General features: G+C 39.9%; 1 protein-coding gene across 4 annotated transcripts in view; it reads left to right on the plus strand.

Moving 5' to 3' along the window:
• MLH1 (MUTL-homolog 1) overlaps positions 1-18428 on the plus strand; it is a 503175-nt gene that overhangs the window by 305773 nt on the left and 178974 nt on the right. For 3 of the 4 annotated variants that reach the window (XM_089416226.1, XM_089416223.1, XM_089416225.1), the window contains exon 12: positions 17975-18140. In XM_089416226.1, coding sequence (XP_089272352.1) covers positions 17975-18140 — 166 coding nt within the window. The remainder of the gene's footprint in view (positions 1-17974; positions 18141-18428) is intronic. The other variant, XM_089416224.1, reaches the window with a different exon arrangement.

Below are 18428 nucleotides of genomic sequence, written 5' to 3' on the forward strand. Positions count from 1 at the left end.
AAGCATAGATAAATTCAAGGCTAGATTCGTGGCTCAAGGCTTCTCTTAGGAAGAAGGCATTGACTATGAAGAGACCTTTGCTCCCACAACAAGGTATACCACAATCCGATCTCTGATATCTCTGGCAGTGTCAATGGGATGGAAGGTACATCAAAAATGGGATGGAAGGTACATCAAATGGATGTCAAAACAATATTCTTGAATGGTACCATAGAGGAAGAAGTCTACATAGAGCAACCATTGGGATTAGAAGTAAAGGATAGAGAAACTCATGTTTGCAGATTAAAGAAGGCACTTTATGGCATCAAACAAGCTCGTAGGGCATGGTATGCTAGAATGGATGCATACTTGCAAAGGTTGGGTTTCAGGAAAAGCACGACAGATCCCAATCTCTACATCAAAGTAGAGAATTATGAACTCGTCATTATTCCTATATGTAGATGATCTTCTATTAATTGGTAATGAAGAAAGAATTCAAGAGTGTAAGAAAATGATGGCAGCTGAATTAGCTATGAAGGATCTAGGTTTTATGAATTATTATCTGGGATTGGAAGTTTGGCAGGAACTGAAAGAAATCTTCCTTGGACAAGGAAAGTATGTGATTGAGCTTGTTAAACTCACATGGATAGCAAGACAATGTGAAAGATAAATCAGTGAGTTCAATTTTTTATTAACATAAGATACACATTTATAGTACAATACGTGACTCTTGGGATTCAGATCCCAAGGTCTCTTGGACTGCTTAGTCTTTTCGGCTTCTGCACTAACCCTTTAGGATTAGGTGTCCAACATTCCCCCCCTTAATCCGAAGGGTTATGTATGAGTCCAAAAAAAGAGCTGTAATACAAAATGTGCAAAAAAATACATGGCAGCACTAGGCTGAATGTGCTCTATGAAATGTTGGTAAAAAAGGGCGGTGGTTTAAGGATGACCACCAACACTGGAACGCTTAGTGCAGTTCCCGGAACTCTTCCAAAACTGGCAAGAAACTGAAGTTTTCTGCTAGAGGAAGTGATCCTGTTGTTTTAAAGAGGGAAACCTTCAACCATAAAAGGGAGGTCTCACCCCACATAAAAGGTAAAACTTCAACCTGAAAAGGGAAGTCTCAACCTGTGATGGTTTAAGGATAACCAACAACTCTGGAATGCTTAATGCAATTCCTGGAACTCTTCCAAAACTGGTAAGAAGCTGGAGTCTTCTGCTAGAGGAAGTGTTCGCAATCTGTGATGGTTTAAGGATGACCAACAACTCTGTAATTCCTGGAACTCTTCCAAAACTAGCAAGAAGCTGGAGTCTTCTGCTAGAGGAAGTGTCCCAGATTGCCAACTGAAGGCATGTTTAGGCATCTTTGTCTCTGGCTGCAACTCTGAAACTGGTGTGGCAGGTTGTGGCTCAGGCTCGCTTGATGTGACTTTGAAGCTTGTAGATGACCATCATTATCCCCCCTGTCAGGTACAAGGTGAGAAGATGGAGAAAACTCAACTGCAAGACTGTTCAATACTCTGGAACAAGTTCTGACATGTGTTTGGAATATCTTCTTGGCTGTTGATGCCCATTGCCAAGAAGCGATCCATCCAAGATGAATCTTTGTTCTTGCAGGACGTTTATTTCTGAAGCATCTGTGTGAAGAATGACTGGTTTTATGACAGTGCTTACATGGATGAAGATCAAAACAGTGATCTTTCAAATGGCCAACTCGGTCACAGTGTTGGCATTTCACGATCTGTTGTTGTTGTCGCTGTGGAAGAGGGGCAGAGTCTGGAACAGTTGAAGCTGAACTGTCATAAATGAATCCAGCACTCTGAAACTGAATGGGCTTTGAGTAGTCTGGAATATGAAAGGACAAGTCCTTGTCATATCCAAGACCAGTTCTGTGCTTGTTGTGGACAAGCTGTTCCCAAGGTCTGATGATGGGCTTGGGAAGTGCAGACTGAGTTTCTGCATCTGTATGTACAGCTGCTGCTTTATTTGAATGAACTGTACCATTATTGACTTGCTGTTCATGGGAGTCTGTTTCATTGTTCTGAACAGAAACAGGTTCAGAATGATGACTCCACTGCTGTAATTCTTCCTGCTGCAGTTGTGATTCAAGCTGCAAAAACTCTATCTTTTCTTGTGCATATTGCAGACATGTTTGAATGTCTGAAAGAGAGGCTTTGTTAATTTTGACTGTGCTGTTAGCAGTGGACATGATTAGAGTTCTCAATAATTCTAATATTCTTTCAAGCTTAGCCATTTTTCTACACCTTAAAAATCTCCAAATCCCACAGAAAAATGTACGCTGCTAAATATCTTCAAGTTGCACAAGAGAGCCCTATAGCTTAAAGGGAAAAATCAAACAGCAAATGTTAGGAAGAACAGTGGCTGTAGATCAAAGAAGCTCCATCATTACAGAGAAAACACCACAGTGATAATATATGCAACGTATTCAGCTCCAAGACAGAGAAAGTTTGATGTCCTCTTTGCTGTAACACCCAACTTAAAGCGCAATCGGAAGAAATCAAATTCCCTTCTTCGTATACCTTCTAGAAGATTACCAGACACCAGAAAAAAAAACTTTAATTGGTTTCTCTCTGTGATCGCTTTGCCTTCCAAAGACTAAAGCTTCAAATCAGATACTGAAAAATAAAGTGGTCTTCAATTCAATGTTTCATACATAGTCAACGCTAAACACAGAGAAGGTACGTTGCAGGCTATTGTTTAGCAGGAGCATTTGAATTCACTTTGTTTAACAAACAAACAGAGAATGTGTTGGGAGGAGCTTTAGTATGCTCGGGACATTAATCATCAATCATTCAGATCTGTGTCTATAACGAGCAGAGGGCCAACATCGATTGAAGTCAACACCAAATATCATTCAAGCACAAGCAGTCTTCAGTCTTCAATACCAAAAACGCAGTCACCAGAAACGTATCAACGCTTCAGGCTTCAGAGGAATCAATGAGCGCAGTCTTCATTAATAATAAAACGCAGACTTCAGTACAGCAGTGAAGTTGAAGATGGATGCCGGCTATTAGACGACCAATATATACTCAGAAATGTATTCCCTATGTACAGTGATTTCCAAACAGCGATGGACCAGAGATATGAATTCCCTCGAGCAGACTGGAAACTTTTACATCTGGTATATATAAAATTATGAGCGCAGAAATAAACAATAGCTTGTTCTTGATGATAAATCTCACGCTTCTGTGAATGAACTCCCTGATGCCGCCTTCAACTAGGTGATGAATGCAGACACATCCCAAATCTGGAACTCAATAAACTTCTACTGTACCAACTGAGATTCAATAGCTACATCAGAACTAATAGTCTTTGGCTGCAGGAAAACCAGAGACAAAGGAAGCCACATTTGAAGTCGGAATTACAGAAAGCAAGAAATACCAATATATGCCGACGGACTCGTCAGAATTCTTCTTAAAGGCACACATTCCTTTGCTGGCTGGAGACTTGAAATCTCTTCATTAATTTGAAAGTCTTGGAAAATTTCAGTGTTTAGAGAAGACTGGGTTTCGTATAATGTCTCTAATCCACTTTCGTAGGTACCTGGGATTCCTTCTGTACAAGATCCATATAAATTTGATGATATTACTTGGGGAAGGTCAAGAGATCTACAAAACCTGCCGTATGAACTACCATTATGAGTTTTAGCGACGGCTGGATGAAAAAGGATCAGAATGCAGAGAAAATGCTTCTGGATCTAAGCCAGAGAGTGCTGTCGATTGAATACTGATACCTTCCTGTTGAGCAGTGGAAATGTGAACATTCGGCAGAGACGAGCATTGGATTTCAGCGGGTGGAGATTGTCATGACGGTGTCTGCTCAGGAGATTTTCAGATGCAAGAAATTTGAGAATCACCTCCGTCCTACGCTTGTTGGTTCCATAATCACTCTCATAACAATTCGTAAGAACAAGCGTTTCCAACTTCCTTCGGTAATCTATTACGCAGGTTTCACAAGCTATTGATGGTGGATCCGAACAAAACTTGACTTGAAACTCTTGCTTAGTTGGGTGGCTTATTACAATCACCGCTATTGACAGAAATAATAAGAAGAAGACATGGCTCGCGTGGGGAAGGAAGGAAACAACCCCATCACTATTCACTAAAGAATATTTGCCTCGGGTTCCTGATAACAAACGACAAATGCTCGCACGGTATGATGAATATGAACATGATCGAAGCTTTAGATGATACTATTCTCAAACGATCTGCGTGAGGAGTCCGCAGAGTGAAAAAGATACAAAGAATTGATCAGAAATTCAATGCCAATACTTACGCATCTCTCTTGCAGTCCTGTGCAGATAGAGAAACGCAAGTCCATGCAACGTGCTGCCGTTTGGAGGTGGAGGCGGAGAGGATAACAAAGCCCTCAGTTGCCGGCGCTTCTTCGTCCTTCCAGAGAGCAGATTTGTCAGGAGAGCAGAGATGTCAGAAGAGCAGAGAGCGTATGCAGCGCTGGTGCGCCAGGGAGCAGAGGAAATGGCATTCGATGCACAGGACGAGGACCGTTATGTGTTAGGCAGGGTATTTTTCTATTTCAGGACGTGTCAGACAATAATCATAGTGCTGTTATACCAGCGCTCCTACCACAACGTTGTTTGCTTAAAAACGCATATGACAAAGGGCGCAGTCAATAAAATTGATAGACAGGCATCTCAGAACCGTTTGGACATATGGCAGAGGCAGCATGTCAGGAGCCCTGGAAAAGAATATGGCAGAAGGCCAGGACTGACATGCACATAATAGGCCACAGAAAAACAAGTGGCTCTGATACCATGTTAAACTCACATGGATAGCAAGACAATGTGAAAGATAAATCAGTGAGTTCAATTTTTTATTAACATAAGATACATATTTATAGTACAATACGTGACTCTTGGGATTCAGATCCCAAGGTCTCTTGGACTGCTTAGTCTTTTCGGCTTCCACACTAACCCTTTAGGATTAGGTGTCCAACAGAGCTATTGAAAAGGTTTGATATGATGGAATGCAAACCCATGACAACTCCGATGATCACAAACTTGAAAATGTTAAGGAATTCTGAATCCAGTGCAGTGGATCCTACTAAGTATAGACAACTAATTGGCTCCCTGATGTATTTGGTGAATACTCGGCTAGGCATATGTTTTGTAGTAAATGTTCTCAGTCAATTTCAAATGGAGCCGAGACGTGATCATTGGATAGCTTCCAAGCATATATTGAGATATCTGTAGGGAACTGTCCATTACTGCCTGAAGTATGAAAAGGGAAAAGATGTTCATCTTGAAGGATTTACTGATTCTGATTGGTGAAGCAGCGAGAAGGATGGAAGAAGCACTACAGGAGTATGTTTGAGCTTGGGATCCTCCATGGTCTCTTAGATGAGCAGAAAGGAAGAGACATTGGCTTTGAGTAGTGTTGAGGACGAGTACATTGCAGCGTGTTAAGTGAGTAGGGAAGTAGTTTGGTTAAGGAAGATGTTATCTGATCTGTTTGTAGGACCATTGGATCCTACCATAATACATTGTGATAATCCCAGCTGTATAACATTATCTAAGGACCCGATATTTCATGGAAAGACAAAGCACATAAACAACAAGTACCACTACATTCGAAAGTTGGTACAAGATGGTGTATTGAAGCTGGAGTCCCTACCGATGATCAAATTGCTTATATTTTGACAAAATCTCTTCCCAATAAGAAGCTTGTGTATTTTAGAAACAAGCTTGGATTGGTTGACATATCTTCCCTAGTTGAGAGGAGAGATAGACACATCATTCTTGTCTTCATTTTGGAAGAAAGAATGGAGGATTGAGTAATCATCTGGCATCCGATACTCTTTGAGGATGTGTTAGGACATCCAAGATAAGACTAGGCAAGAGGACCGATATTCTTTGAGGGCTGGGGACCCAAGCTAAGAATAGTCCTAGGTCATACTCGGTGAACACCCGTGTGGGTATATACCTTGAGAGACAATGACGAAGGTGTCTATAATCATTGCTCTCGCCAACATTGTGCTCTAATCTATTGAGAGATAGAGCACGTTAGTCAAGGCCTTACTATGTGACAATGTTTGTTATAGTGATGCTATACAGATGGATTACTAGTCAGACTCTTCTTACGAGATCTCTTCAGTATTGAGAATAGCCGTGTACCATTTATGAATACCTCCCTAGTTAAGAGGGAGTGTTGAAGAAAGTGTAACGAGGTTCGGTCTTCATAAATATGAAATGTACTTTTGATTTTTGTATTTTGTAAAAGAAAGAAAAATGATTATTATTATTATTGAGCTTGGGTTTCTTTGCCCAAGAAATTTATTTTATAGGTCAAGCACTAATTGAAAGTACTTCTAGGATTGTCCTAGGTCAAGAAGTCAAATAGGGACATTGTCATAATATGAAGACCCCATCGGGTATCTTGTAAATTGTAAAAAGAATTATTTTTGTATTTCACTGAGGCTTCCAAGACCAAGTTGGCCTAGAAGCTAGAATTCGTACCCCTAGAAAACCTATATATAGAAGACAGTTCTACGTCATTTGGACACATTCATTCCTATCTCTCTTATGCGAAGGAAGATGCAGAAAAGGGAAAGCGAAGAAGGCAGAAGAAGGAGAATAAGTGTTTTGGGTTCCTCTCTCTCTCTCTTTCTCTCCACATGTGTGAAGAAGAGGGCTGAAATTCTGTAGCTTTTCGCCAGGGTTTCATTGTGGAGGTTCGATTTGGTGAAAAAGAGCTGAAGGAAGGGCCGACAAAGTCCCCTTCTAGGTTTAGAAGACAAATTAGGTCAAGCGAGGTAGCTGCAGGCAAAGAAGAAGCAGTTCTAGTCCACACGTGCGAAGTAGAAGCTGTTGCTGGGGATTGAAGTTGCAGATCTACAATTAGGGTCGAAAAGCTGTGGTTGGAGGTTTAAGTAGTGTTGCCGGAAGAGATTTTGCTGGGTTTGGAAAGCAGTGAAGCAAGCACATTCTTGAGAAGATGATCTTGGTCTTGGAAGAGCTTCAGTGTTGGTCAAGGGTCTTGGTATTCGTCATTAGAGAATCTATAAGAAGAGATTGAAGGGTTTTCCTCTCAAGAGGAGAGGTTTTTCCCTAGCTTGGAGCCTACATCTTGTGTACTGGTATCTTGTTGATCTTTTTGTTTTGGTCGTTGTTTGATGATTGAAAAACACACTATAATAATAACAAGAAGAAGATCATCATAATAAGTGAAAAGACATCACAAGCAGTTGCCATAGTTAGAAGAATCATTAATGTCATCTTGCCTTAGATTCTTCAATAGCTATGACCAAAGAGTATGAATCTGTTATGAAGAATGATGTATGGGATGTTGTTTTGAGACCTAAATGAAAGTCTATTGTGACTTCAAAATAGCTATACAAGATCAAGCATGGAGTTGATGGGAGTATTGAGAAATATAACCAAGGTTCGTGGCTAAAGGTTTCTCCAAGAAAGAGGGGGAAGATTATGATGACATCTTTGCACTAGTTTCCCAATACACTACTATTTGTTGTATTGTTGCCCTTGTTACAAGTCAAGGATGAACCTTTCACCATGTGGATGTAAAGATTGTGTTTCTTCATGGCATACTCCAAGAAGAAGTATATGTTGAACAACCTCAGGGATTTGAAGTGAACAGCATGAAGACTCATGTTTGCAAGTTGAAGAAAGCATTATATTATTTGAAGCAAGCCCCAAACCCTGATATACCCGCATTGATGGTTACCTGGGGAAGCTTGGATTCACGAGAAGCAATTTTGGTCCAAACCTCTACTTCAAAGTGGTCAAAGGTATGGCTTTGATTCTAGTTTTATGTGTTGGCGATTTATTCTTGACAGGTCTTAAGACTCTGATGCTCGTGTGTAAGAGGGAGCTCGCCTCTGAGTTTGAAATGAAGGATCTTGGTTTGATGCATTACTTCTTGGAATTAGAAGTGTGGCAAAGCCCTGGTGAGGTTTTCCTTTCTCAAGGAAAATATGTTGTGAAACTATTAGAAAGGTCCCTGGCCACTTCGATGGAAATGAACCTCAAGACGTTATGTGGAGATGTTGCTGGACATGACTTGGCGAATCCCTCTGAGTTCCGGTAGTTGATTGGGGCATTAATATTCTTTGTGAACACGTGGCGACATATGTTTTGTAGTTAACACTTTGAGTTAGTTCATGACTTGATTCTCTTCATGCACATTGGGTTGCTGCCAAGCACGTGCTGAGATATTTGCATGGGACAATTAATCTAGGTTTGAGATATATTTCTGGAGATGTGAGGCGTCATGGATACACTGATGTTGACTGGGCCAAAAATTTTATTGACAGGAAGAGCGCATCAGGATGTTGCTTTAGTTTGGGGTCTTCCATGATATCTTGGATGAGCAAGAAGCATAAATCTGTGGCATTGAGTATAGGTGAGGCAGAGTATATTGCTGCTAGCATGGTTAGCTACGAGGCAATTTGGTTGAGGAAGCTCTTTGGAGAGCTGTTTGAGCAGGTCCTGGATACGTCAGTGATATATTGCGACAACAAGAGTGGGATCCGATTAGCAGAGAATCTCATGCTTCATGACAAGTCCAAGCATATTGAGATCATGTATCACTATATACGAGACATGGTGGAAAGAGGAGCCGTGAGACTCCATCATATTTTGGTTGATGAGCAGATAATAGTGTTGAATTTTCTAAGTCTATCCGTTAGAAAATTAATCTGTATTCTGCTGGTTTATTTCTTCTACTTGTAAATTCTGAACAAGTTGTTTAAAACATTTAAATACCGAAATAAACACAATACAGTGACAACATCTACAGATCATCAATTGAAAGAAAACAAGCACACAAGTGACACCGTTATTTTTGGACAAATGTCCCTGGAAAAACCCAATGCAGGAAAACCGGTGCAGCTATTCTAAGGGTTATATTATTATGCAGTCTTTCTGAGTACAATAGGGTGCCTAATCGGCTCACTCGACAGAGAGAAATACACGGTAGCAATACCTCTATATTCAGAAACAGGTATTTATAAAACATGTCCCACGAAACCCTCTCCGGCACAATTGAAGCTCAGTGCTGGCCCCTCTGGCCTTTGCGTCAACCTCTTGCTAACCTTTGTCAGCCCCAAGACCCTTTGCCTCAACACTCTGAGGCACTGCGTAGCTTCTGGGACCCTCTGTGTCACGCTAGTAGCCTATGTGTGGATGACGCAGTCCCTCTGCGTGGATGACACAGTCCCTCTGCCTCTACGTTGTCTCTGCTGGGTTCTGTGTAGCCTGGACTGGCTATACTGCTCTCGCTTTCTCTGCTTCTGCGCTGGTCTCGCAGTATTGTCTCTGCGTCTCTGCCTCGTACTCACTGCCCCTCGCTGCTGATCACTGATTCAACTTTGCTTAGCAACCCCGCTCTCGCAAAATGAATGATTGATCACTTTGGTGTATCTTCCAATTGACTCTCAAGCCTCTTCTTATACTTTTCTCGTTGGTCCTTCAACGACTGAGATTACATCTCTAATCATTGGCTAAGATTAGATTTGGCTTGATCCATGACTTTTGGAACCTTCTAACCTAGTTTTATATTAATACCCATTAATATTTTTTTTTTCCTAAGTTTAGACATAGGAACTCCATTAAAAATATTAATTATTTTAATATCTCCCAAACCGGGTACAATCTGTCCAAACCATTTATGGGTCTTGGAGATCTCATGTGGTTTAGCCTCTCCACCAATTTTTATGGCTAGAGCACATCTGATGCTACCCCAAATCAACACTCCCTCTTAGCGATGACTGTGCTCTAGTAATACTCCACATTGAGCATCACTCTGATTATCTGGTACCGGTACTTGTGTTGATGCTAGGCCTCCTCGCCCAACATCCTCTGCAATGTTGCATCTTGTACTGCTGCCCATGGCCCTGCCATTGCCACTGCTGCATCTGTACGACAACTCCCTTTGCATCCGTGTTGCTGCTGGTCCATCCTCCCAACACTGCATCTACACTGCATGCCCCTCTCATCATGTTGCATCATGCTACTGCATTGCAACTCAATTACTGAGAAGTAAGTAACTGATCCACTCAAATTTTGACATCCCTGTCAGGCTAGAAACACTCCCGATGCTGAAGCTCCCTCTGTCGCTAACAAGTGCTCCCTCTACTGACCTCTATGCTGTTGCAAGAACTCTCTGCATATTGCACTATTGCAAACCTCTCTGTGCCATCCTGCACTATTGCAACACTATCGTGCCTCTCGCACTGTTGCAGCCTGCTAGGCTCGCACTGCTCGGGGACTCCTGCACTATATCACTCTCTGCCACTTCATCCACATCTGTCTCTACCTACATCTGCTAGTCCTGCTACTCCTCTTCGGGGCTCCCGTAGCAAGGTATAATCCAAGAGGTTGGGTATCTCAAGGATCTTGCCCCTCATCGCCTGCAGTCCTCTTGACTATAGCTCGATTGTCTCCTCAATTCTTCTCAAGTGGCACATGAGCACTCATGGTACAATCGTCATCCTCCTCGACTTCTTTATCCGCCTTCGCTGGTGCTGCCTTCGAGTCAGAAGCCTCTCCCTTGTTCTTCTTCCTCGGACACTGGTTCACATAGTGACCCAGTTCCCCACAATGGAAGCACTTGACCTTGGAGAGGTCCTTCTTCCTCTTCTCCTGCTTTTCCGCAGATGCTAGAGCCGCATCCTCTTCCTCTTCCTTCTTGATCTAGACTCCTTTGCTGCTACCTCTCGTCTTGGTTAGCTGTCTGATCTCCTCTTGAGAATGAGCCCCCCACAATTCTTCCCAATCTGGAAGACTCACCTTGCCTAGTATGCTCTGGACAAATATCTCCCACTCCTTGGAGATTGCGCTAAGTGCGGCCCTTACCATCAACTCCTGATCTGGCATGGCCTCTATGGAAGTCAGTTGGTCACAAATCTTCTTCAACCGACCGAGGAAGAGATCTATTTGCTCTCCCTTCTGCATCTGGTATGACCTTAGTTGATTCTCTAGGAGCATCTTCCTCTGCACGAAAGTATGCTGGTACAATGTCTTCAAAGTGTCCCACATCTCCTTTGCTGTTTCCTTCTCGGCAATATGTTGGACCACATGATCCTTGACCCTATCAAGGATGATGCAATTCGCCTTAGCCATTGCCTCCTCGTACCTTTCATTAGCTACCGGGTCAACTGGGATAGACATCACTCTCAAGGCGAAGCCCTTGATACTATGTCTATCTAGAATGGACAAGATCCTAGCCTTCCAGACCACAAAGTTGGACGCTCCTTCCAGCCTATCCTGATCTCTCAGCCCATTCACGGCCATCTCACTACTCTTCTGTCAACTCCTTCGAGTCTCTCTACTTCGCTCCTAGAAGTCCTCTCTTCGACTCTTGCTGAGTATCTCTACTTCTAGTCTGGAAGTTCTCGGTTTGACTCCTGCTGAGTCTCTCTACTTCCTGTCTGGAAGTTCTCTTCTGGACTCCCTCTGAGTCTCGATTTCCCTCCTGGAAATCCTTCTGCCAACGTCAAGTTGTCCCTCTCCGATCGCTTGTGCAACTGCAACACTGATTTGGATTCCTTGGCTAGAAATTTGCCTCGGCAGCAACTTCCTCTACCTTGGTCTTGCCCTGTTAGGTACTGTTCTGACCACAGTACCACACCAGCTTTGCTCCGCAAACTACCCACAGCCTCCTATGCCCCAACAACTGAAGGACTGACCCTCTAGGCTCTGCGTAACCCCGACACCGGCAAAACAACTCCCTCAGTCAACTGTGTCAGCCGTACTGGCCTCTGCATAGTTCTGCGTGAGCCTAATTCTGGGTTCCTCAGCCTCTGCGCTGGCTTTTCTCTGGCCCAGACTGATGACACAACCCCTCTACGTCACTCCTTCCTCTGTCGCTTTTTGCAAGGATCAGCTCTATCACTCAGGATAGCCGAATCTGCTGCAAATGCTCTGCGTAGTTGATGCCTTCAGCTTTCCTGTGATCTGCAACCACACTCTGATACTATGTTGAATTTTCTAAGTCTATTCGTTAGAAAATTAATTTGTATTCCGCTGGTTTATTTCTTCTACTTGTAAATTCTGAACAAGTTATTTAAAACATTTAAATATCGAAATAAACACAATACAGTCATAACATCTACAGATCATCAACTGAAAGAAAACAAGCACACAAGTGACACCGTTATTTTTGGACAAATTTCCCCGGAAAAAGCCAATGTGGGAAAACTGGTGCAGCTATTTTGAGCATTATATTATTATGCAGTCTTTCTGAGTACAACAGGGTGCCTAACCGACTCACTCGACAGAGAAAAATACACGGTAGAAATACCTCTATATTCGGAAACAGGTATTTAGAAAACTTGTCCCACGTAACCCTCTCCAGCACAACTGAAGCTCAGCGCTGGCGCTGTTGGCCTCTGCGTCAGCCTCCTACTACCTTGCGTTAGCCCCAGGACCCTCTTCGTCAGTGCTCTGAGGCACTGCGCAGCTTTTGGGACCCTCTGCGTCACTCCAACAACCTCTGCATGGATGATGCAGTCCCTCTATGTGGATGACACAATACCTCTGCCTCTGGGCTATCTCTGCAGGGATCTGTGTAGCCTGGACTGGCTGCTGCTCTCGCTCTCTCTGCTTCTGTGTTGGTCTCCCAGTATTGTCTCTACCTCTCTGCCTTGTACTCACTGCCCCTCGCTGCTGATGATTGATTCAACTTTGCTTAGCAACCCTGCTCTAGCAAAATAAATGACTGTTCACTCTGGTGTATCTTCCAATTGACCCTCAAGCCTCTTCTTATACTTTTCTAGTTGGTCCTTCAACGGTCGAGATTACATCTCTAATCAACAACTAAGATTAGATTTGGCTTGATCCATGACTTTTGGAACCTTCTAACCTAGTTTTATATTAATACCCATTAATATTTTATTTTTCCTAAGTTTAGACTTAGGAACTCCATTAAAAATATTAATTATTTTAATATCTCCCAAACTGGGTACAATCTGTCCAAACCATTTATGGGTCTTGGAGATCTTATGTGCTTTAGCCTCTCCACCAATTTTCATGGCTAGAGCACATCCGATGCTACCCCAAATCAACAAATAGACATCCTGACCAAGGCTTTGCTAAATGGGAAGTTCTTAATCTTCAGAGAGAAGCTTGGACTAATGGATCTGACCTTGCGGGGTAAGGTCTCTATTGATTGAAGGAAGAACGTTTTTGAATGGTTAAAAGGAAATTTTTTATTATCTTCCAAAGTTTTGTTCAAGATATATAAATATATATTAAATTAAAGATAATAAAATAATAATAAACTTACTACCGAGATAGTTAAGTGGTATATCAAGGAAGGTTTAAAAGGAAAGGTATTATCAGACCGAAAAAGGGTATTGAAGAAGGGAAAGTTTATTTATTATTTTAAAAAGGAAAAGCATTATTAAAGTAAAAAAATAAAAAAAAATATAAAAGTATTAGTTCAAGTCAATGTTGCACGAAGCAGAGACGTTTTTTGGAAGCTGGGACGCGGAAGCGTCATTTTCCAAAAATCTAGGAAGTGAAGCGTCTGCTATATATATATATATATATATTTATTTATATTTTTTGCATTTATACTCAAAATAAACATCCCAAATACCAAATTAGTTGTAGAAGACATGAAAACATGCATATTTTTGCATAAATCAAGATAGATATGGCATCCATGATTCCATTGTAGTTACTGGTATGTACACCAACCATCTATGTTCTAGCAATTACAAACATACATCAAATTTTTAAGCATATTATAAAACATAAAACATTTAAGCATATTATAAAACATAAAACATAGAGCATATTATGATTTATCTAGCAAGTGAGCAACTGTCAACAATTGTCATGTCCAAAATTCAAATAATAATGTTTACAAAATCTGTCACTTGGTCACTGCCAAGACAAAAAAGGTTCAAAATTCAAATTCACAAGCCTACAAGTCTAATGAGTAATCTATGACAAAAGTAGTAAATTGTGAATATATCTACTAAGCGTCCAAAACAGGCGGAAGCGTCCAAAATAGGCGAAAGCGCGCTTCCGAATTCTGGAAGTGTGCTTCCGGGGACGCTTCCTATATGAATGCGCATGGGATGCGCTTCAGGCCTTAGAACCGGGGGGGGATGCTTCCTGCAACATTGGTTAAAGTTATCAAATTTATATATAGTTCCACATATAAGTCAACATTTTGGACTAAATGTCCATTTTGTCTAGATGAAATTGGATATACATATATTCAAAAAAATTGCAAATTAAGTTGTCCCGCATGTGGAAGATTATTTAGTGTAGAAGAACATCAATATAATGAGTATATGCAAATAAAAAGATTAAAGGAAGAACACACAAAACTACTACAAAAGAGCGAAGCATTGGAAAATAAATATTAAGATCTCGAAAATCGATTTATCGATTTTATGAAGAATCAATAGAAAGTAAAAGAAATTTGGCGTCTAAGAGATCATAGTAAAAAAATACTTGAGAAGGTCAAGAATTCCAAAATTATAAGGAAAAAATTAGAAGAAGAATAAGAGTGTCTCGAGAAGAAATTCAACGAGAATCTATCAAAGAAAGAGAAAGAAAAATTGCACTTAAAAGACCTGAATCAAAAGCTGTTAGAACAAATCAAAAGTACAAAAGATAAAGAGAAGGACACTAAGGACAAGTCAACGATTCAAAAACTGATGAACTTTCACGTCTTAGGAATGATAATCAAAGCCTTGTTGTGCAAATAAAGAAGCTTAAAAATGACAAGAAGTTGCTAAATAACAAATTAGAACAACTTACTCAAGAAGAAGTGTTGAAGTCTCCAGTCGTGACAGTCCAATTCAAAGATAAAGGAACAAATACTGATCCAGTCAATATCACATCTCAAGAAGATGATAAATCAGTGGAAGTGAAGATTTACTCCAAAGTTGCAGTCCAAACAACAAAAATTTCAAGTGAAGATCCCACAAATAATCAAGCAATTTCTGGACCTAAAAGAAATCAGATACCCCCAATAAAACAAGAAATCACCACAAACAAATTAGGGCAAGATCAAACCACAAGAACTCCTTATCGACATCCGAATCACAAAAGTAGACAACTAAGTTAGTCTACATATTGAACTATTCAGAATGAAAGCGGCATATTTATGTTCCAAGGAATACCGAAGTTTGCAGAATCCAGTCATATGATAACAATTCATTGCAAATTTCCAGTGATTGGAAGATCCCACAAAATATCAATCTAGGAGGTCAGATCCATTCTCAGTCCGACAATTTTGTTTATCACTTAGAGGATCATATCAACTTGTGTCAACGAAGATAAAAGTTCTGGTATGAGAAGATATTCGAAACAAGAAAAGAGATCAAGCCCTTTCATCATTAAGCTTTGAGGACAAAGCTATTTGAAGAGGAAGATAATGTTATGAATATAATTTATAGTAGAATAATAGAAAATAATGTAAGCAATAATAATTATAATTAATGATTAATTAACTAAATAGTTAGTAATGAAGAGGTACCTGCCTAAGCTATGTAAGCAGGCCCTCACCCTCATTTGTAATCATCTCATCAATTCTTTTATATAATATTCAATATACAATTACTTGTCCTACAATGGATGTTCTTGTTTTCGAAGTATTCTGAAGATTATTGCTGCATATACGAACCTTATTTGTTACAAATACTTCTACCACAGGGACTCAAATCACTAGGAGGCTGAGTTTATGCTGGACGGGAGTTCAAATCTCCAGGTAGAAGTCTGAGAATTAATTACTGCTTGTTCTGGGTATGATTCAGGCTTGGAGACAGTTTGTAATAACATTCAGGCAGCTCAGAAAAGCCCTCTTCATTCAGCCATTCGATTCCTGAAATTTTCAGGCCATCTTAGCGAAAATTTCGGGTCATTGTTTTCAGTGTATGCTCAGCGAAAAATTCGGGCTGTGGAGTGAAAATCTCGGCCTGCTTTTTTTGTGTCCCGAAAATTTCAGCCTTGCTTTTGTTGAGTTGGAGCAACACATCTTCTGTTGACGGAACACAGATTTAAAGGCTGATAATGTCACTGTTTTGTGAGTCCATTCATGCAGTGAAGGAGCTGTGATGAGAGTCTGTGTTTTTCGCTGAAGGAGGTAGACTGCGAGGATAAATATCAGTCCAGAAATTCAGTGATAAAGGAACCTCTAAGATGCAGCATGCAGGGAAGATATAAGTATTATGTAATATGTACTTTCATTAATTTTTTCTCAAGCAAATAAAGCCTTCTTAGAAGACTGGTTTTCCCCACTGGGGTTTTTACAGGGTCAAGTTGACCAAAAATTCTAGTGTCTAAATTGTGTGAGCTTGTTATTTTTCTAGTTTCAGTTTTGCAAAATTAGATAGTAGAAGCACTCTTTAATGTTTCAAATGAATGCATGAAATATTTATATCAGCGTGCCAAAACATGTGGGTTGGACTTGATAAACACATGCAAAATTTGTAAACTAGGTAATGGTGCAGATCATTCAAATTTTCTACAAGTTGGACCGAAACCAGTAAAAAATGGGACCAAAAAACTGGTTGACCAAAAACACATAAAACATTCAAATTTTAAAGAAAAACATATATATTCGTGTGCATCCATATGAATCCAAACCATTCATGTACAAATATGCAAAATTTCTCATTTTTTAACAAATAAGAGTCCTTATAACCAAAATAACACTTAGTGCAATTTCTAAACCAAAAGTACATCAACAAAGAGTCTCTAGATGGCCTCTAGTGTAAAAAAAAATCATGCTACAAGAAAATACCTACTTATCATCAAAATCATTGTCTATATTGGGATTTTCATCATCAATATCACTCTTTAATCATTAAAATAAGATAGAAAAAACTTCACATGTCGAATTGAGATTTTGTTTGAATGATGGGTACATTTTTACTAGGGTCATGTTAGAGGAGATCAACAATGAATGCCACTAACACCAAGGTACATGGAGGTCTTGTTGCTCTTGATTAAATGTTAGTTCAATACCCTCATACACAACGTAATCCAGTGGACACGTTGCAATCCCCCCAATCCTAAAGTCTTGAAAACTGTTAAGTCTGCTGAATTTTGAATGAGATCTAAAATTCTACTTTCTCGATATGAAATCCACTGCAGTCAGAACCACTCTCAAATATCTTGAGTCAATTAATGCCAATGGTAATGGTAAAACTTTAAGATTATATTTCATTTTCATCCTTTGACTTTAAAAATTTAATATTACCATTAATTGCATAGCAATAGTATGACAGGCTTGACTACTAGGCTGCCCCACTCAAAATTTCTTGTTTCCTTTTTAAAAAATTGCGGTTGGAACGTCCTTGGTCACATTGTATGGCAGTTACTGGTTCGGTACAAAACCAGCCGGTTCGTTACAAAACCAGCTGGCTCGGAGAAAAAAAGGCTGGTTCCAGTTCCAAACCTCGAGCCAGACTGTTTTGACCCCCAAACCGGTCGAACCGGCCAGTTCCATCAGTTCCTATCCAGTTCCAATAACACTGGTTTAAACATTAATGTGACCTCTAACGTTTGTCTGAACTTGAACAAAAATCTGGCTTGACAACCCTGGTTCATACTTCCACTATTGACAACCTAAGAATTTACATAGATTGGATTTGTATTGCAATCATGATAACATTATCGATTTGCATTAGCTTTCTAGTCCCGATACTAGTTTACCAAGAAGTTAAATTGGATCACATGGACATAAAGTCCATGACATTCCAAAAGTATTTAAATCTTTTTTATTTCCTGTTTTTGTAGTTCATGATTTTCTGTAATCGATGATTTTATTCAAGTATATGTCATTTCAAACTATGTTTTATTGGCCTTATTGTAATTCCATTAATTTGTTTTCCTTTTTTTTAATTAAATTCTTTATTATTGTTTTTTCTTGGTTAAATGTTGGATAACATGATAAGTATTCACCAAGAGTACTACTTTCTTTTGCATGGGACCCATGATATTTATATGACATTATGTTTGGTGATGCAGTAGGGAGCTTATGTATCAGCAGGCTGTGCGACGATTTGCTCATTTTAATGCTATACAACTTAGTAATCCTGCTTCTGTTTTTGAATTGCTTATGATTGCCCTCGATGAAGAGGAGCAAGCAGGATTGTGGCAGGAAAGTGATGGTCCAAAAGACGAGATTGCAAAGGTGATGAGGAAATCCCCATGTCCTTACATATAATTAAATAAACCATTGGGAAATTATTTTTTTAAATACACTGTTTTAACTTTTTTTCCATTTTATACATTTCTTAACTTATTGAGAAGTTGGTTGTATTACTTTTATATTTTTTTGAGTTTAGATTTTGTATTTCTGAGATTAGAAAGCTGAATTATGTAGTTGTATATCTTCAATGAATAATTTGAACATCTCCATTCAGTCTCATTAATGATTTATAGCATACTTTTGTGATCCTGTTCCAAGTTCACTGTTTCT

This window comes from Pinus tabuliformis, chromosome 3_2 (genome assembly GCF_031772625.1).
Source record: "Pinus tabuliformis cultivar Carrire ecotype Pingquan chromosome 3_2, CPIR1, whole genome shotgun sequence".
Taxonomy (NCBI): Eukaryota; Viridiplantae; Streptophyta; class Pinopsida; order Pinales; family Pinaceae; genus Pinus; species Pinus tabuliformis.